General features: G+C 43.3%; 1 protein-coding gene across 1 annotated transcript in view; it reads right to left on the bottom strand.

Annotated features, from left to right (window-relative positions):
• LOC147453837 (protein TPX2-like) overlaps positions 1-14,082 on the bottom strand; it is a 54,789-nt gene extending 40,707 nt beyond the window's left edge. The window contains exons 1-9 of the mRNA XM_086515917.1: positions 13,660-14,082; positions 13,405-13,481; positions 12,893-12,942; positions 12,582-12,679; positions 12,317-12,503; positions 12,141-12,240; positions 11,934-12,053; positions 11,720-11,833; positions 11,547-11,633 (exon numbers count right to left, since the gene is read on the bottom strand). Of these exons, the coding sequence (XP_086372043.1) occupies positions 11,547-11,633; positions 11,720-11,833; positions 11,934-12,053; positions 12,141-12,240; positions 12,317-12,503; positions 12,582-12,679; positions 12,893-12,942; positions 13,405-13,481; positions 13,660-13,828 (1,002 nt within the window). The 5' untranslated portion in view covers positions 13,829-14,082. The remainder of the gene's footprint in view (positions 1-11,546; positions 11,634-11,719; positions 11,834-11,933; positions 12,054-12,140; positions 12,241-12,316; positions 12,504-12,581; positions 12,680-12,892; positions 12,943-13,404; positions 13,482-13,659) is intronic.
• Between the last annotated feature and the right edge of the window lie 6,614 nt (positions 14,083-20,696).

The following is a 20,696-nucleotide window of genomic DNA, read 5'->3' as shown; positions in this document are numbered from 1 at the left end:
AATCAGAAGATGGCATATACATGTTGCAGGCAAAATATTTGCATAAAATTTTGGACAAGTTTGGTATGCAAAATTGTAAGCCAATCTCTACACCCGTAGAAACTGGATCAAAGTTGAGCATGCATGATGCTGGAGAACCTTTTGATGTACATACTTATGCAGCAGCCGTTGGTTGCTTGATATATTTGGCAGGCAACACTCGTCCAGACATTCAATTTGGGGTTTCACAAGCAAGCAGATTTATGCACAGCCCAGGTATGCATCATTGGCAAGCTGTGAAGCGCATACTTCGTTACCTTTCAGGTACCCCTAATCTTGCCATGTTCTTTCCAAGGGGGGATATGTATGGAAAGCACAGTTCTATGCAGCTTCTTGGTTACAGCGATTCAGATTGGGCTGGTGATTTTGACACACGACATTCCACAAGTGGCAATTGTTTTTTCTTGGGAAATGCATGTATATCTTGGCTAAGCAAGAAGCAACCCACAGTGGCTACATCAACTTGTGAAGCTGAGTACAGGGCAGCTTTCACGGCAACAGTTGATTGTGTATGGATACGCAAGTTATTGGCAGATCTTTGTGAGTGTCAACAGGCACCCACTACCATTTTCACTGACAGTCAGAGCGCTATTGCAGTTGCAAGGAATCCAGTATTTCATGCAAGAACAAAGCACATAGAGGTTCACTACCACTATGTCAGGGAAAGGCTACATGCAGGGGAGATCACACTAACTTACTGTCCTACACAGGATAACATTGCAGATCTATTTACGAAGGCGTTATCACGAGAAAAGTTTGAAGCTTTCCGAAAAGCTTTGGGCTTACTCTCATACACATGATGATCTGCTACCTTGTACGGATTCACACTATCACTACAGGGGGGATTTGTAGACATGTAGTAGTGTTAGTGTGTATACGCGCTTCACCAGGGGCACTTTTCTCCCACTGGGTTTTTCCCCCTGGACATCCGGTGTGAAAGGACACCTTATCTCTTAGGGTTTCATATAAGCTTTGTAGCTCTGAGTTTGTATACAACAATTATTCCAATACAGAGAGAGAGACTACAGAGATCTCGTACACAAGCTCTGTGTCTTCTCCTTCTCCATCTTCTTCCTACTCTGAGTTGCTGTCTTCCTTCTGTTTCCTGTTTCATCATCTTCAACAGGTTCTTGGTTTAGTTCAAGAACTTTTCTGCATTTGATGCGAAGTGGATGGAGGAGGAGGACCTAGCAAATACTCCTCGAATTGTGAAACTTTACCTCGATGTTTTGGTTTAGCAGAGTCTACTCCAAATAGACCAGAAACTCAGCTTGGCCGAAGATCTGGTGCAATGGGATGCACAAGAGGGAAGTTACTCCGCTCCTTTGTCAACAGATGCCTTGATTTTGATACTAAAGTCACTAATGTCTCTTTGAGCTTCAGGGATACTGAGAGCTGACAGTATTCTGTTGGATGACTTTATGAAATGGAATTCCTTATAATGATACTGACTTGTTCTTGACTTCTTGTGAGTGCAAAAATTGATAGACGAAATGACTGCAACATTTTGGTCTACTTGATCTCGAATAGACATGGTTGCAATAGGGGTTAGTCAATCGGACATCGATGAGGTCCCGATTGGACCTAGATGTGATTGCTAGCTACATTGCCGATAAAACATGGTCTAAGATCCGAATGAATGTTGAATGTCATGTGATGTCTGGTGATGTCCTGTGATGTCGTGTGATGTGACTGTCGATTTCGTACATGTGCTAGATGTGTGTTCCTAGTACATAGGTACTAATAGTCAGTGTCTACTAAGACGGTTTATGGCTTCTGTCGGTTTTGCAGGCATAATCGCGGTCGATTACAATGCTTTCAAGAGGGGGGTATGTCACAAAGTGATGACGTAGCAGACAGCAGAAACCCTAATTTCTGCCAGAAACCCTAAAATTCATGCAAACCCTAATTTCTGCCAGAAACCCTAATTTCCGGAAATCGCAGAGGCTTTTTTTTTTTTTAAATGGGAAAATGATGAGCGACGCGAACTCTCTAAGAGAGAGAGAGAACTGATGCTTTTTATTTTAAAAGCTTTTGGGGCTCTGCTTTTGGGCATCCCTTGTAACCTTTAAATTAGTGGTGAGGGCCTCGCTTCTCAGAGCATCTGGACGCAGAGTCTGAGAGTGAAACCCTAACCACTCTCTTGTACTTTGATGATTGATTAATACAAAAAGAAATACCGAAAGGGGCGCCAGTCTTTGGGGCCAATATCTCTAGGCACGGAACTCCGCGGGGCCAGTGCAAATCTATTGTGATCTGTGAATTGTTTTGAAGTGGTTATTTGGTGCTGTCGCGGTTGATTCTTGACTCGGAGTGTCCAAGTCTGTTACACCTTCCTTGTAGAAACCTACCCTATAGAAATGATGACACTTGGCTGGAACGGACACCCCCGCAGATCGCGGCGCAAATCCTGGAAGGCTGTACAAACAACCACGTGGGAGGCAACGTACGGAAAAAGCAGAGTACATCAGTTTTTTGGCTACACAAATGCTGGCTAAATTCTACGCAATTTCTTACGCAAGGCTTCAGAGAGAAAGCTTTTGATAATTGCTTTATTTAAAGCCTCTTTTAAAATGGGCAGCTTTTGGGGCTCTGCTTTTAGCAACCCTTGTAACCTTTAAAAGTGTGGACAAGGCTCCCACTCTGCAGAGCATCTGGATGCAGAGTCTGAGAGTGAGACCCTTCCACTCCCGTGTACTTTGAGTTGCAAATTAATACAAAAAGAAATACCGAAAGGGGCGCCAGTCTATGGGGCCAATCTCTTTAGGCACGGAACTCTGTCGGGCCATGTCGAATCAATTGTGAACCGTGAACTGTTTTGAAGTGAATTCCTGTTGTGTCGCGGTAGAATCTTGACTTGGGGTGTCCAGGTTTGTTACAGTGGTATCAAAGCGCAGAAAGATTCTTCTTCTACGGAGGATCCGATCCTTATTAGTCACTCCTACCCTTCATACATCGCACATCGGGCGCGCTTCCGTCTTCATCGCTCTGTCTTACACGGCATAAAGGCATTAAAAATTCCAGATTACACATTGGTTCTGGTAAAGAATTTGACAAAGATGACCTCTCTCAGCGGGAAGGCAAAGAAAAGTTGAAGATCTGGAACGAGAACTGAAGAAAAGAATGGAGATTTGAGCAAAAAAAAATCGGACAAGTTTGCCAGAAAAGGAGTACAAATGTTAACTGCAGATTGGCATGTGTATGAACAGATTGATTACTCCAAGGACCCAAGATTGGTGATACACCTGAAGAATTACCAGAGATTTACTCGAGAGGGCGTGTGGCCATTGGTTCTTCTCTCAGATAGGGAGTAAAGCCGAAAAGACAGACGAGTGCAAAGAAGAAACATATTAATAAAGCCAACCAATATGACTTCGTCGAAAATAAAAGCTAGAAAGTAAAACAATTTAAAGAAGGTGGACACTCGATTTGAATCCTTTCCGAGATGCTCGAACATAGTGATTCACTCTTCTACTGAGAAAGGAAGCTCCAGTTAAATGGTTGAAAGGCTTTTTATTTCTTCTTAGCTGACTCGGGAGTACGAAAGTTTGCCAATGACAGGTGTAATAGCCACGTCCCTCCCGGGTGCCGCTAGAACTGCCTCTGCTTGTGGCCCCATCCAATCGGGTGTAATCTCGAGCCGTGCCGCCAATTCAGGTGAAATAAGGTTGGCCTTGGCTGCTCCATCAAAGAAAATCAGGGCGTCTTGGTCTTTAACTTTGCCCCAAGCTCGGCAAAGTTCTGTACTTTCATCAATCATACTTGGGTCTATACCCATGCAATCTGGAACTAGTCATGCTTTCATGTTGCCTTTTCGTCCCTTTCCTCAGCTGCTTTCAAACTCTCTGGCCTTTCTTCATCTTGTTCTTTTTGTGCCTTTTTAGAGCACTTCACGGAGATGTGTCCATGTTCCCCGCATTCAAAACACTTCCCCTCTTTGATGTAGCTAGCCCTCTCCTGAAGAGTGAGTCGGGGTCGTGCATCCTTATCTTTCTTTTCTTGGGGGCTCTTCTTCTTTCTACTTTCATTACTAGAGGTCTCTTCGGTTCTCTAAGTCATGATCTCATCTGTGGGGTAAGTCAAACTGCCTGAATGTATGGCAGAACCCCGTTTCGCATGACCTTTTTAGTTCTTGAATAGAATCTGACTTTTGGTCTAAGCAGTGATCTCGAATCTCCGTTGGAAGTCCGTAGCAAAACCGCTCAATCTGTTCTTTAAACGAGATCTTCTTAAATGAAGAGGCTGGTAGAAAAGAGCTCCAAAATCTCTCGCAGATTGCATCCAAAGAATCTCTCTTGGTCATCCAAAGATAATCGGTTCCAAGCAATTCGTATATCTCGTTCGTACTCCCGAGTCAGCCAAGAAGAAATAAAAAGCCTTTTAAATTTCAGCCATTTAACTGGCGCTTTCTTGTTCAATAGAAGAGTGGACCACCAAGTTCGAGCATTTCCCTTGAAGAAAGAGGTAGCCCTCTAAATCTTGGAGTGCTCTGAGTAATGCCCTCCAAAGAAAGCTATATTAAACAGTTATATGGAGGGCAAAGCCCTCGAAGCATCTCGAAATCCAGAAAAAGTATCAAACTTAATTGATTGTCCACCTTCTTTAAATTCTCGAACTTTCTTGCTTTTATCCTCAAGAAACTCATACTGGTTGGCTTTATAGAAATGCTTCTTCTTTGCGTAACATTTGTGATCGTCGGAGTCAGAACTATCTGAAGATGAGTCCTTTGTAGAACTGTCAGAAACTGGGCGAAACTTGCCTTTTTCTTGCCCTTTCCGAAGCTTTGCTTTTTGCTTCGCTTTTTCCCTTTCAGTCTTCTTCATAGTGACATAAAAACCCGTTTCAGCCCTCTGAAACGGCGAAATGGCTGAAATGTTTCGACAAAACGTGCGAAACAAGTTGATTTTTTTTTTTTGCCCCCTTTTGACTAGTTAATCTCAAGCCACCCGTTCGGGATTTTTTAAGCCATGCACAAAGGCAGCCTCAAAAAATTGATAGATTTTTTGACCCTCACGCATATCGAATAATGTCTCTCTCTCTCTCTCTCTCTCTCTCTCTCTCTCTCTCTCTCTGTGTGTGTGTGTGTGTGTGTGTGTGAACCTTACACATCATCATGGCCCCCTCGTCTTTGTTCACTCGTGACTCAAGTCTCACATCTAGATTTTGGCATTTCATGTCTTTACATGTGAGTTTGTATGTGTATTCAATGTATAATTGCCGACTTACCTTGTTCACTCGTGACTCAAGTCTCACATCTAGATTTTGGTATTTCATGTCTTTACATGTGAATTTGTATGTGTATTCAATGTATAAATATACGAACATACATATAAAACGAAACCTGTGTTTTGTTTTCTTTGAGCTCCGAAACGAAACGTTTCAAAAACCTCGAAACCCCGAAACGCAAGAAACCCGAAACGTTTCATGTCACACTGGGACTCTTCTTCACTCGAGTCAGAAGAACTAGAAGAACTGTAAGAAGAAGAAGAACTGGATACTCCTTCAAATCGCACGTGCTTCTTCTCTTATCTTGCCAAGGCAAAAGTAGATTGACGACTTAAATAACCCGAAAAGTCAGTTCCTTTCTTCTGATTTTTGTCGTGCTTTTTGGCTTTGTCGTTCGCGTCAAAATGTTGCGTAATCCGTGTATCAACCACCTCTTCCAATTCTTGCTCTGTAAACATCCTCGCAGTAGGAGGTTTCTTGAGTGCCGGTTTGAGGGGTGGCTCTATGGCCTTCTGCCACTGGGTGTGCACTTCGTCGAAGGATATCTGCGTCAACAATTTTACAAATTTCAGATCCTTCGCAAGGTTAAATCATCATCTTTGTTGCGTCGTCAACCAATTGTCGTTGTTCCATCTCTTCAATCTCTGCCTGAGTAGGCCGAGGTGGGCCGTACTCTTCGTGCGAATCTTCTTTGTGATCTCTTCCCGCATCCCAAGATGCACAGGAAGTCAATTGTTCGTTGTTGGAATCCATAAGTGCCGCGAGAAAAGAATCGGATTTCCCGGTAGAAGAGAAATGGGCCGCGCTCTGATACCACTGTAACAAACTTGGACACTACAAGTCAAGATTCTACCACGACACATCAGAGATTCACTTCAAAACAGTACACAATTCACACTTGATTCAACACGGCCCGACGGAGTTCCGTGCCTAGAGATATTGGCCCCAAAGACTGGCACCCCTTTCGGTATTTCTTTTTGTATTAATCTTTGTTCAAAGTACAAGAGAGTGGGAGGGTTCTCACTCTCAGACTTTGCATCCAGATGCTCTGAGGAGTGAGGACCCTACCCACGTATTTAAAGGTTACAAGGGATGCCCAAAAGCAGATCCCCAAAAGCTTCTAAAATTAAAGCAAGTTATCCTCAAAGCCTTGCTAAAATTAAAGCAATAGGCTCACAAAGTAGTCCAGTGCAAATCCTGGAATTTCCGTACGCTGGCAGCGCTTTTTACGGCGCAAAAAGCGGAATGTGCCGTACGATATTGCCACGTCAACATTTTGCGAAAATTATGCCACATCAATATTTCTGTGGATGTGTGTCTTCGGGTCTGCTGCCACTTTGTCAGGGTGTCCGAGCATGCCACGTCACCAGTTTGTGACAGAAAGATAAAAGATAAAGTGATTAGGCGGTTCTTGGTTAAGTTCAAGAACTATCCTGTCACGTGACACATCCCAACCGTATGTGTCTGTGGACAAGCTACACCGTAGCAAGGTTCAGTCAATCAAGTCAAGTCTAGATTAGCAGTGATCTGGCACTTTTGTGAGTCTATTCGTAGACCGTGCATGCCTAGTCACTTAGCATAGATGCGTATCCTCCGGTTATACACAGCATGATCATCGGAATTCCCATCAAAATCCATTAGCATCAGTTAGGGGAATTTTCCAGTACATTTAGCCTATTTTCCTATTTTTGGTTATTTTCACTTATTATTTTTAAGTGACTTTCCAACAAAAGTAGGTAGGGCAATTGTGCTAAGTGAATATATAAGCAAACCCAAGTTAGCAATAATTGGCAGAAGAGGCAGCAGGAGCTTCCAGCTCAACAGGCAACTTCTCAGCAGTAACCCCCCCTCTCAGCACCCCTGGCGTTCTCAACTCTAGGCCATCCCTCTCCCATCCCTTGGCGCTCCCTTCCACAACAGGCCATCGCCATCAACCATCAGCACCCTAGCGACTGCAGGTTTCCATTATCGCCATCAAATCCAGCTTTGCTAGCGTTTTCCCCAATTCAACCATCAGCGTTTTTGGTGACTTCTAGCTAGCGTTTTTGCTAAGCAACAGGCACATCAGCGGTTTTGAGATTCAGCCCAAATCTGCAGTAGATACTCGCAGTTTTCAACCTATGACACAGCAATAGATCAGCCCCAAGTTGGTTGCAAATGTTCCCCCATTTTCAGCCATAAAAACGCAGCCAAAACAGTCATTTTCAGCCACCGAAACAGTCCCGAAATTCAGCGATTAGAAGATCTCAGATTTCAGCCATCAAGTCGTCGTCGCCACCACCGTCGTCGTCATCGACATAGTCCCATTGCATCAGTCCATTGCATTCGCATTGTACACCTTTGTGCAATCAAAGTAGACCACTCTCGCCGACGAGAGTGGGCCTTCGGAGGAGGGTTTTACAAACTCTCGGGTGTCGTGTCTCTTCTCTCTCCTTCTCTCAATCTCATTCACTTGCACGCACAATCCACTCACTTTGTTCGCGATCATAGCACTCTCCATAAGACAGAAGGCTCTCCTTCCCTAAGAACTAAATGGAACCTTGAGCAATAAAGATCACTAATCTTGAGAAAATACAACATTCATTCCGTTGCACCTTACAATCTTGCATTGGATGCGAAGTGGATGGAGGAGGAGGACCTAGCAGATACTCCTCAGAGTTTGGAACTTAACCTTGAAGCATTCGGTTTAGCATAGTCTACTCTGATAAACCCCGACTTCAGCGAGGGTGAATCTAGTGCAGAGGGTTTGCACAAGAGGGGAGTCACTCCGCTCCTTTGTCAACGGATTACCCCGATGTTGAATAGAGTCACTGATGTCCCCTATGGGTTTTAGGGATACTAAAGGGCTGAGTAGTATTCTGCAATATGACTTTATAACAAGAATTCTCGAAAATGAAAATGATTGATTTGTACTTGAATTGTTTGAATGCAGTAGCATTTGAGTCTCATAAATCTCTATAGACATGATTGCAATAAGGATTAGTTAATCAGGCATCCGTGAGGTCCCGAATGGATCTAGATGCCATTACTAAATACGTTGCCGATGGTCATGGTCTGAGATTTGAAATGAATTCGTTTGTGATTTGTCATGGGATGTCCTGTGATGTCAATTAATGTCAAGTGATGTCCAATGATGTGACTGTCGTTTTGTACAAGTGCTAGATGTGTCGTGTCTAGTGCGTAGGTACTAACAGTCAGTGTCTATTAAGACAATTTATGGCCTCTGTTTGTTTTGCAAGCGTAATCAATTACAATTCTTTCAAGAGGGGGATATGTCACAAATTGGTGACGTGGCAGGCCTCCGAACAAACACACGTTGATTGCTGACCTGGCAGGCCCCCGAAAAATGTGCCGACAGGTTGATGTCGCACTGTACGGATGACCGCAAAACGTGTTGACATGCTGACGTGGCAACATATGGAATTCTGTGATTTCCGTTGATAGTACGGATTCCCGCGAATCGTGATGTCATCTTTTGGAGATTAATGCTTTTGAGTTTGAGAAGCTTTTGGAGATCAATTGTTTTTTATTTTGAGTTAAAAACTTTGGGGCTTTGCTCTTGGGCATCCCTTGTAAGAATAAATAAGCCTTAGGGGCTCACCTCTCTGGGCATCTAGACGCAAAGACAAAGAGTTAGCACCCGCGGACTCTTGTCCTTTGCACACAGATTAATATAAAAAGAAATATCGAAAGGGGCGTCAGTCTTTGGGGCCAATACCTCTAGGCACGGAACTACGCCGGGCTAGGTCATCTTCTGTGGACTTATTTAAAGTGAATCTCTCTTGTGTCACGGTAGAATCTTGACTTGGGGTGTCCAAGTTTGTTACACAATCGCATCTAGTGTCACAAATTGCTGTTGTGACAAGCCACTTAAAAACGGAGTCAACCTGCAGATCCCAGCTCAGAGGCCTACATCCTAAGAAGCAGAAGCAGCAAAAGAAGAATAAGCGGAAGAAGTTCCAACCAACTTATGGGACCCCATTTGATGGGGCCCAAGTGACCTAGAGACATTTAAATAAAGCAGGACCACACACACACACACACACCGAAACTCTGGTGTGGAGAATTGATGACGTGGCAGTTGATGTAGGGATTTCCGCAATCTACACTGACTTATGACATTGGCAACCTGTACGGATTTCCGCAATCTACGCTGATGTTGAAGTGGCAACCTGTACGGATTTCCACAATCTGCGCTACCTTGTTGACGTGGTTGTATGGATTTCCGCAATCTGCGCTCACTTGCTGATGTGGCAACTTGTACAGATTTTCGTGACTTATATTGGCTGATTTTCAGCGCCAGTTTTTGAGCCACGTGCTTTTCAGTTTAAAGCTTTTCATCGAGCTGCTTTTGAAGGCCAAGGGCCTTTAAATATGTGCGGATGGCTCATTCTCTAGCACTCTTATTCACAAATTGTTGACGTGTCAAAGCCCTAAAGAAGGGAGCCAACTTGCAGATGTCGACCGAGGGGCCTAAACCCTAAGAAGAACAAGTAACAGAAGAAGAAGTCCTACCAACTTATGGGGACCCCATCCCCAAGTGACATAAAGGATTAAAATAAAGCAGGACACACACACACACTGAAAGTCTTGCATAGCAACTAATAACGTGGCAGATTTTCGGAAATTACGCTAACAGTGCTCACGTGACAGGCTGTACGGATTTCCGCGTTTTGCGTTGACTGCTAACGTGGCAGTTGTATGGAATTCCGTGATTTACGTTGGCAGCTTTTTGGCATTGCTTTTGGACCAGAAGCTTTTGAGTTTGAAGGCTTTTCATGTAAACTGCTTTTCATAGGTCAAGGGCTTGTAAATATGTACTAAGGGCTCATTCTCTGGCATGCTTCCTAGAGAAGGTGCAGAGTCTGGAGTACCGGCTTGTACTTTGATGATGCAATATAAAGAAATACCAAAAGGGACGCCAAGGTTTGGGGCCACTACTCTCAGGGGTGGAATTCCACCACTCCATGTCGCGTGTCGTCTCTCTTTCAGTTCACTTGTTATTGAAGTGCTAAGAGTCTGTTCAATCTGTTCTTTTCTATTGGCACGTGGTGCCAGTCTTGTGACACTCTTCTAGATGAAGTTGCAGAGCGTGAGTACCGGCATTGTACCAAGTTAAACTAATATAAAGAAATATTGAAAGGGGCACAAGGTTTGGGGCCAATGGTCTCTTGGGGTGGAATTCCGCCACTCCACGTCTCGTTTCGTCTATCTCTTTCGGTTCAATTGTTATTTGAAGTGCTTAAAATTGTTCTCTCTGAGATTTTAGGATATTGACAGCTAAGAGTATTTTGCGGAATGACTTTATGAATTGTGTGCACTGAATTGGAAATTTCCTTTATTGAACTAAAAACATGTGCTCTTTCATGTGTGTATTGTTAGAGACATGTAGAGAAAGATGAAATGTCTGCAACATTTTATCTAATGAATGATTTGAACCATCCATATAAAGCCCTCTCACCTAAAAGAAAAAACTAAAAACCTTGTTCCGAATTGGCAAGCACCCCAGTAAACAAGGGAGATGAGGCTTCATGAATGCATTTGATGGATAGGCCCCTAATAGGAGGCACCCCTAGCCGCGAAAATGGGCCAACTCATGATTGGTCAGCCCCATGATAAACGAAACTAGGCCTCCTACCGGAAATATAACTGTAGCATAGCCTGCTAATAAGAAAAAACCTAGGGAGAAGCCAGAAGAATGCCAAGAAGAATCATGTCACTGCAATGCTTGGGTAGTTAACATTCCTACAAAGCTCAAGTGTTTGCAAGCCTAGAGCAGGTCTATTAAACTCTCTTTATGAGTATTGAAATTTAAGGCAGCAGTTCGGATATGATCATATGTGGCACTAGGAAACCCGTGTACATAACGATAAGTATTAAGAAGCCTAGGAAATTAAAAAGGGAGGGTAGATACAAAAATCAAGAAGCTCTGGCTCATGCGAGGATTAAAAAGCAAGCACCTTTTCCAATAGCCTAACTAGCAGAGTGCATAAAAGCTCTTGTGATTAAAGCAGCGTGATATGGGCATGGCAACCTCTAAAGGGCCAAGGAGACTCTATAAAAATGCTCAGTGCCAAGTCCAAACACTTGGACATACAAACAAACAACTGTGCTTTTGAAGCTCAATTTCCGGGCGGGCAGCCTTACTGTTTGATGTGCATTCAAAGTTAACTAGCAGATTCGATCCATCAGTACGTTCTAGTACTACGAACTACATTTAGCACACAATTCATCAAATCAAAAAAAACAGTGCCTTTGCCTTTATAGTTGCTGATACATACTTGCCACTTGAACTCTCCTAGCAGATTCATTTGAAATCTTTGGACCATTTCTGCAATGGGGATGTAAGGCAAGCCGGAGCTTTGAGCCTATGAACCAATCAAAGACACAAGATGTAAGACCTTGATAACTGCAATGAACTTGATTACAAGAACCTGTCTGTTTCATTGCATACTTGCTCGCATTGACCAGTTTCCTTGTAAATATTTGCTCGCTTCTCTGTATGGAAATTAAACCCTTGCGGAACCGTCAAAGAAGAAGCAGCTCGAGGTGTCTTTGTGTGCATCGGCTATGACAGAGAAGAAGAAGATATTTCTTCATACCTATGAGGAAAAAATGAAAGAGAAGAAAACAGATAAAAACATGAGAAGCAAGGTCCAGAATGCTACATGTCCAAACCGTCCTCCCTCAAGCTTTTGTCGCTTGCATGCATGCCTCTCCGCATTCAAACGGAACTGCTGAGAAATGGTCAAAGTAGGTGCCACTTGTGGCGTTTTTCTGTTCAGCATCTAGACAAAACAGCAGACGATTTTCTGATTATACAGAGAGCATTGTATAGGCAATGCGCAATCAAACTTTACTATCTTATTATGTACCTGACATGAACGACCTTCCTCAAGCTTTTGTTTCTTGGCTGCATGAGTTTCATCAACTTTTTGTGGTCCAGTCAAGCATCTCTTGGCAGCAGGTAATTGACTGCCAAAAAACAACAAAGATCCAGTTATCTGGTACCAATGCATCTGCCAAAATAAATGACAACTATTTGAGGTACCTTGGAGCTAGGGTGTGAATGTTTCTTATGGTAGCTTCTTTATGTAGCTCTGGCCGATTGTACTTCGAAGGTATGTTGCGCCCAGTGTTTGTAGGGGCTTTGATGCTCTGAAGTTCAACAAAACGTTCAGGAAATTGTTCTTTTGGAGTGCATGGCTCGTCGGTTGTTGATGGCTCATCAGATAACCCTTCAGCCAGTTTATGGTTGGTGGAGTCAAGAACTTGATTTCATGTCAAGTTGCACTCCACAAAAGAAAATCTCTTACCAAAGGTGGCACAAATTTCCTTCAAGGACAGATCTGACTCTTTACTGAGCACCCTTGTACCCTCTCCAGCTTTAACTGCGGCATCCCCTACATTCTCACTAAATGTTTGGGGAAACATATGACAGGTCAGCATAAGGCAAAGCAGATGTAACAACAGAAATCTGTAACACTAGCGTTCTTCTTGGGACCAAGCACTTGAGAAGAACGCCATTGCAATGCGTAAATAACTAGCCAACTAAAGCATTTAACAAAACATGCACAAACTTCAACATCTTTTGACTGACACGAATCCATTAAGATTCCTTATTTACCTATTGACGTCCATCATCTTCGACAGCTCAGGTGTTACACGTGCTACAAGCTGAAAATAGAGATTAAAATCACTTAAAAGGTTAGACTTTGCAGCTACGTTGCTTCATTATTAAAAGTGGTCAATGGCATTTGGCCCAGAAAAGACAATGCAGATTTAAAAAAATGCAGCAAGGAGTGCTGCTTACTATACAGTGACAAGCAAGCAGCATCAACAATCCTTGGCAGACCTTGATGCAAAGATGTCTGCATTTTTACCGATCATCTTTTTTTGCAACACAATAGCTGCCAACCCCCCAATAGACAAAGGCCCACTTCGGTACGTCAATAATGAAAAGTTTCAGTCCGTAATAATTTGGTGCAGGCCCGTGCAAAGACATCTTGGTCAATCAACATGGCTTTGGATCATTTCATACACATGGATGTTTCAAATTCAAAGTGAGAATATCCAGCACTTGTAGCCGATGGACTCAAATTATGGGAAGAGTTGCATGGGCTTGAAAGGGTAAGTCACCTTTTGCACTTCAATGTACTCCTCCAAACTGCAGCCTGTTGATAACTCCTGAACTGACTTCACTTTCCCCACAAGGGCTGCAATTAAAATCAACAATGGGGGACGTGAAGAATGAGTAGGCGTGAGTCTTGCAGAAAATGTTAGATCTTGAGGTCATGCATGTGTCTTTATATCAACACATTTCTACGTATGAAGACCTCTGCTTTAAATGGCTGCAGATACCCACATTTCTGCTTATGTTGAAGATGCACTTACGTGAAGGAGGATGACCAACAGCCCCCGTGAACCATCTCTCTGCAGCAGCCGCCTCTTCTTCCGTCTCTCCAACAGAGAAGTCAAAGAAGCGGGGGGCACAAAATTCATATTTGAGGTCGATGTGGAACTGCAAAGTTGGAGCTTTTCGAAATTCTGTACCTGTTTCCATACGTATAGTACAACAAAAAGCAAATGGGACTCCTTAGCAGAAACCAGTTGCTCAATAGCCCGTCCTTGACAAGAAACACCTCCTCGCAAAAACCGTATTCGCTAGGAAGCTGCAGCAGGATCGTTTGGATATCCTCTCTGCTTGAAGTTGCTCGGACTCGCTAGTGACTTTCCTTTTTGCCCTATATCTCGATTGGCATCCGGCATTTTTCAAATTTTGAACGTTAGAAGAAACATACTCCAGCTGGTACCCCCTGCTTATGTTGGGCGGCTTTGCAAAATTGTCAATCTATACTATAGTATCTAGGGTAAGCGCACCAAGTTAAGGACCCTGAGATTGTGCACAGCGGTGTGAGAGCTATGGTGGGAAATTTCAAGCTTGGAGTGGTGTAGAAGGTGTGCACAAGAGTCCTTTACTTAGCAAAATAGGCGTTTCTAGTTTCGACGCTGCAGGCAAATTTTTCGATGCATTTGCGCAAACTTCGAGGCAAAAAACGTGCTCAAGACATTCAGGACACACATGAGCACAAAACAAGACAACCAAAAGTTGGGTTTGAACTCTATATTCCTCCATGGAATTGCTCCACGGTGGACGACATACACCAACTACCTGACTCAGCTTGTCCGACTTTTGGGGGGGGATTTGTTTTACTTATGGTGATTGTCCTAGTATTGGGGCTTTTACCCTATACTTCAATATATATCAATCTATAAAAGAGGGAGGGAATCCCCCCCCCCCCACCGACACGTAGCGAAAGCACCTTGATTCGACAATGTTCCCTACGCCTCCGGGCACACAACGAACAGCGAATCTATACAATTATAAAAGTGGGAGGGATCCCCCCCCCCCCACACGTGGCAAAAGCACCTTGATTCGGCAGTGTTCCCTGCGCCTCCACGCACACAGCGAACAGCGAACAGAAAGAGAGAGACAAAGAGGCAGGCGAAGCCCGCCCGCCGATCAAACTAGTCTATACTATGTATGAAGCACAAAGAAATTCCGGTGGCATGTGTCACTGTTTCCAAGGTTTAGGCAGTAGAAGAATTGGAATACGATGCTCCTTGAGTGTTACATATATCAAGCCTCTCAAACCTTTGAAGGCCTTAGAAATCCTCAACAAAGTAGACATCCAGATTTTGCTAAGACCACCCATTTTGGAAGGTAATACGGAAGACTAAATGTCTTCCCTTGGCACCCCAATCTCACGCAAGAGCTTCCTTGCGGTGGCAGCCGCTCTAAGAAAGGATCTCGTCGGATTCCAAGAAGCAAGGATTACCGACCTCAAGGCTCAGATCCAGGAACCCATTCGAGAAAATGAGAGACTCAAGGAACACTTGCTTAAGCTAGAGGAGACGAAGGAAGTAGAGAGACAAGCACTACTCGCAAAAGCCCAAGGTGTTGAAGCCTCTCTTATCGAGACCGTCAAGGCAGTAAAGGAAGTTCATGAAGTGACACACAAAAAGATTAACACCAAGATACGGGCAGTTTTACAAGAATGCCGACTACAAGAATCCCTTGGCCTTAAGGTCAAGATTGGAGAACTTCACTCACCACGGTGCACCAGTGAGAGGACACTCTTGAGAAGCAATCGACAAACTCAATGACATGTTGCAACCTGTTAACATCAAGCCTGAAATCATTTCTTGAATCAACGACACACACAAGCATGTGTCACCCGAGTGTTGTATCCTCACCTCACGGACAAAGAAGAACGGATAAAGCTACTACGTCAATCTCGCCTCCTCAAGGGAAAAATGTTTTGGATCGCTGAAGAATTGACCACAAATCAACTCAAAGTTAAAGCAAGCGAGCTTAAGAAGGTACATGAAGCCCGCAAACAAGGTAAATGGGCAGTCTACTGAGGTGGTAAAGCCATCATTCAAGAATGTCAAAATCCCAAATCGGCTCTCCCCACAGTCGACCCCCCCCTAGGTTTTAATTTCCACTTTTCAATTTGCCCTCCAGATGGACCCTCGATCCTTAACTGATATGTGTCGTTATCATTTGCCTTGATGAACCCCTTGTAATGTTTGTTTCTGGTTCCATAGGTCATATTTGACCTCCGTGGATGATAATTCAATCTCTCTCTCTCTCTCTCTCTCTCTCTCTCTCTCTCTCTCTCTCTCTCTCTCACACACACACACACACACACACACACATTGGCAGGTTGATTTCAAGCAGCTTCAAGGCATCTTAGATAGTTTTTGATGTAGGAAAATTGGCTTTTTGTTCTTAGTCTTTTATGGGTTGCTTATCATAATAAGCTTTTGTTTGGGAGGTACCTTACACCTAGCTTGGTGGCCATGAGCGTATCGGTGCCTAAAAGCTTAAAGGTTGAGCTTAAAAGACTAAAAGCTTTTAACGATGCAATAAAGATTACAAAGCATTAAAACGGAAGCTAGAGAGATTGCTTGAGCTTGGATTGCAAGGTGATGTGAATCCAAAGGTTCCTCTACGCTAGGATGTGGATTTCAAGAGTACCTACAATGAGAAATTGTGTGATTATATTCCTTTTAAAGAGGTACAAAAAGAATCCATTATGGATAAAGAAATGAAGAAGACTACTTGTACATTCCATCCTTGTTGTTTAAGCAGTTTAATGGTGCTACACATGCCAAGGTTGATGCTTCTAGCAATGTGAATTTGTAAGAGGAGATAAAGAAAATACATGGAGGTAATCATGTGTCTAAGGATGATTCTTATGAAGAAGTTTTCCAAGTACATGACATGATTGAGTACATGCCAAAGAGTGATGTTGCAAACAAGCTTCTTGTGGACCTTTTGGATGAACAATTTACCACTAAGTTTTGTGATAATGTTTCACATGAAGATCTGAAAAAGGATGACTTGGTTTATAATAAAAGTTGGGAGGCTTTAGAGGATATGAAAATCCATGAACATACCCTTAGTATGTGTCATAAAATATAATATATAACTTACCAAATGATTTTCTCAATTAAATTGATCATTTAATGTGGGAGAATAAACGGGAACAAGAGTTAGAATAGAGACATGTGCTTCTAGACCTATCTCAACACGGGACCAAAAGGAGAGATGGTTACATCTCAATAGGGGTCCAAAAGGAGATGTTCTATAAAAGAGCAATGTGCAATAAGTACTTCTAGACTTACCTCAGCAGGGGACCAAGAGGAGAGATGGTTACATCTCAATAGGGGTCCAAAACGAGGTAGTCTATCAAAGAGCAACGTGCATCTAATGGAGCTTAAAAGACCTTAGGGTTAGCTTCATTAAAGACCTCCAATGGTTAGTGTTAAAAGTCCTTTGACCTTAGGCAAGCTAGGGCTGAGCTTGAGGTGGGAACCCGACTAAGCTTGAGACGCTTGTCGTGCTTGATGACTAAGGTGCGTGCTTGATGACTAAGGTGCTTGAGGTGCTTGTCATGCTTGATGACTAAGGTACCTGGGGTGCTTGTCATACTTAATGAGGAAGGTGCTTGAGAAGCTTCCCATGCATGGGGGGTAAGGTGCTCGAGTCAAAAAGAGACCCTACAAACTTAATGAGGAAGGTTCTTGAGAAGCTTCCCATGCATGGGGTGGTAAGCTGCTTGAGTCAAAAAGAGACCCTACAAACTTAATGAGGAAGGTGCTTGAGAAGCTTCCTATGCATGAAAGTCCCAAAGTTAGGGGAATCTTTGACTTAACTTTGAACTCACCCAAAGGGCACCCTTTTCTCAAAGGGCATGTCATAATAATCAATATCTAATTCTCCTAAATGATTTTCTCATGTTAAACTGATCATTTAATATGGGGAAGTACTAGGGGAGAAAAAGATAGAATATTGGTTAAGCTAGCAGACAGGCCACAATAGGGATCCAAAGGAGGGAAAATAGGGCCATCTACAAAAGAGCAATGTGCACCAATGGGCTTAAAAGACCCTAAGTTTCAGCCCATTAAGACTTCCAAAATGCTAAGGTTCCAAAATTCAAAGGTTCTTTCCAAAGGTCAAAATCCTAGGGAAATTGGATGCTTTGTGTGTGTCCCAAAAGTCTTCAACCATCCCTACATAGGAGGGGGCGAGCCCTACAAGTAGGACATGAGAGAGAAACTCACACACACACACACACACACACACACACACACACACACAAGCTCCCTTTACACAAAGGGAATGAGGGACACATGTCAGCTCCCTAGCCCAGATGCCCACAAGGTGTACTCAATTCCTATTGGATGGCCTTGGAGGTGGACTAATGAGAATTAAGCTAGAGTAAATCTAGTTATATTAATTTTTAAAAACTTAATAAAAGAACCAATAAGAATTAAGCTCTCTAGAAGACTATTGGATAGCCTCCCAAGGGGTCCAATGAGCATTCAACAGCCCAATGGCTTGTCCGATTCCTATTGGCCAAGAGGCAAAGGGGTCCAATGAGAGTTTAGTTGAATTAAGTAATTACCTAAAGCTCTCACAAAAGGGGAAAGGGGGACACGTCAGAAGACTATCACTTATGTTGCTTAATTTCGATTGGCTAGGCCTGGGGAGGTCCAATGAGGTGTAAGGATGAGCAAATAGAGGGGTCGACCAAGAGAGAGAGAGGGGAATGATGTTGGCAAGGCATTATCACACACACACACTCACACAATCTCATGTGTGAAGCAAAGAATATTCTCTCTCTTTTTAAGTATTGTTCATGCTATCTAACCAGGTGTTATACTTTTTGTTGCTCTCTCCACCCAAGCACTCTTGTTATTCTCATTAGGAAGCTATTCTAATGAAATGCTCACTATGTTCATGCTATTTTCCGCTACACACAAGTTACTAGACCATTAAACGTTACATTGGTATTAGAGCACAAGGTTTCTCTTTTCTTGCTCAAGAAGGGAGGTCCTCAAGCTAGCTATAAATGGTTGGTACTATTAATTTTATGTAAGTAGAATAGGGATTTTTTAGCCTTGCAGTGCGCTTGCCTTTATGCAGTTAATGGGGCATCACCGTCGAGAGCTATGGTCTTAATGGTGGAGTCCTACGGAGCTTGCCTACGGCTTAATCACTATTGAGCTATTAGAAGCTTGACAGGAGCCGGTGCTGTTTTTGTGTTGAACGACCCTCTCTTCTATTCCTTGCAATTAATGGTATTCGAGCCACGGGTACAGTAGCTTGAGTGCTTTTTCTAAAGGGGTAAAGAGGAGTAGCAACTAGGGCTTGAAGTGCCAAAGTACACCTAAAAAGTTTACACCTAAAAGTTGTTAGAATGGCTGACAATAATAAAGAGAGTGAAATTATTGTTGATAACTTTGATTTTGCTAATGAGCAAGCTACTAATGATGCCCCAATGCTTGTTAACTATCTTGTTTCTAGGCTTCAACAAGCCATGGGCAATCCATCCCTCCAAAGTGAAGTGCAACGGCAGCTTCGTGCTCATGGGATTCTCCAAGCTCCCCACCATGACGAGAGAGCACCTAGGAAGCCTCCTTGCGAGACTTCCAAAAGAGGATCCGTATGAAGGGCTCAAAAATTTGCTCCTTGATGACGGATCTCCTTCTCAAAGGAGAATTCAAGAGCCTCTACCGAAGGAACAAGAAAGAAGCGAGTCTCCCGCCACCTCGACGGAGATGGCTCCACGAAGACGGTGGGCTAAACGCTCTCCATCACCACCAAAGCGGAGAAGACCATCATATTCTTCTCCTCACCACAATTCAAAGAGGGATGATAAAAAGCAAGAGAAGAAAAAGGCGAGAAAGAGGACACCCTCTTCTCCATCTTCTTCATCCTCTTCCTCTTATGAAAGTGATGGTGAAGACAAAGAAGATCAAGGAAAGAAAAAGGCGAGAAAGAGGTCACCCTCTTCTCCATCTTCCTCAAATTCTTCATCTTTTGCAAAAAGTGATGGTGCAACCTTTGAACCATCAAAAAGAAGAGGCCATAGGAAATCCTATGCCACGTGGAAGAGGTTGTCCAAGCTCAAGAAATTCAAAGAGGGAGGGAAGAGCATCTCTTTCCTTACCTATGATGGCACTTTTGGTGCTACGGACAAAGTCTTGGCCTTTATCCAACAATTCGATGCGGCGATTGGAGATGAGGGCTTCACGGAATCCTCTAAGCTACGCCATGTAGCTATGCACTTTCAAAAGTCTGCCAGGCAATGGTGGTCTAGCCTAAGGGCCAACGGTGAAACTCCACGAACATGGAAAGCTTTAAGAGCTTCCATTATAAAGGAGTTTTTGGCCACCGATGCCAAAGACAAAGTACTCACCGAATGGCGAAGCTTGAAGCTCTCTCCCTACGAATCCATTCACAAATATGTAGACAATTTTTGGGATTTACAACTCAAAGCCACTGTTTTCAAGAAGTTGGATTTTGGAGAGCAAAAGAACAATTTTGTGCGGGCTTAATTGAAGAAATGGTGGAATATGTCAACTCCCAAAGGCCATGCACCATATCGGCGGTTATACACCATACTATGGTGGCCTCTCGAATCAATTTCCAAACGGGGCTAAAGAAATTCTAAGCCCACGAAAAACAAGGGTTCCAATGAGCCTAAGGGGAAGGACAATGTCCAAAAGTCTCCTAAGGGCAACTCCAACAAAGCTAAAGAGAAGGGAGTTTATAAAGGCAAAAAAAAACTCTCTCCTGAAGAGCTTGAGCGTTATTGCAAGGATAACCGTTGTTTCAAGTGTGGCGAGCAAGGGCATGCGTACCGCGCTTGTCCCCAAAAAAACACCCGCCATGAACCTCCTAGAGCTACCTTGGTCGAAATCCAAGAGGAGGAAAATTCACCACAAAGGATCTCCTCTATGCCATGCTTGGGGAAACGTAAGAGAACATGATGCTTTTATTCACTTTGACCCTGGTTCTACTCACAATTTTATATCTATAGAGTTGGCCACCAAGCTAGGCATACAAGCCTAAG

The sequence above is a fragment of the Adiantum capillus-veneris genome, chromosome 7, assembly GCF_014529385.1.
Source record: "Adiantum capillus-veneris isolate H3 chromosome 7, ASM1452938v2, whole genome shotgun sequence".
In the NCBI taxonomy this organism is placed as follows: Eukaryota; Viridiplantae; Streptophyta; class Polypodiopsida; order Polypodiales; family Pteridaceae; genus Adiantum; species Adiantum capillus-veneris.
Note: the sequence above shows the minus strand (reverse complement) of the source record. Positions and strands in the feature narration are given on the sequence as shown.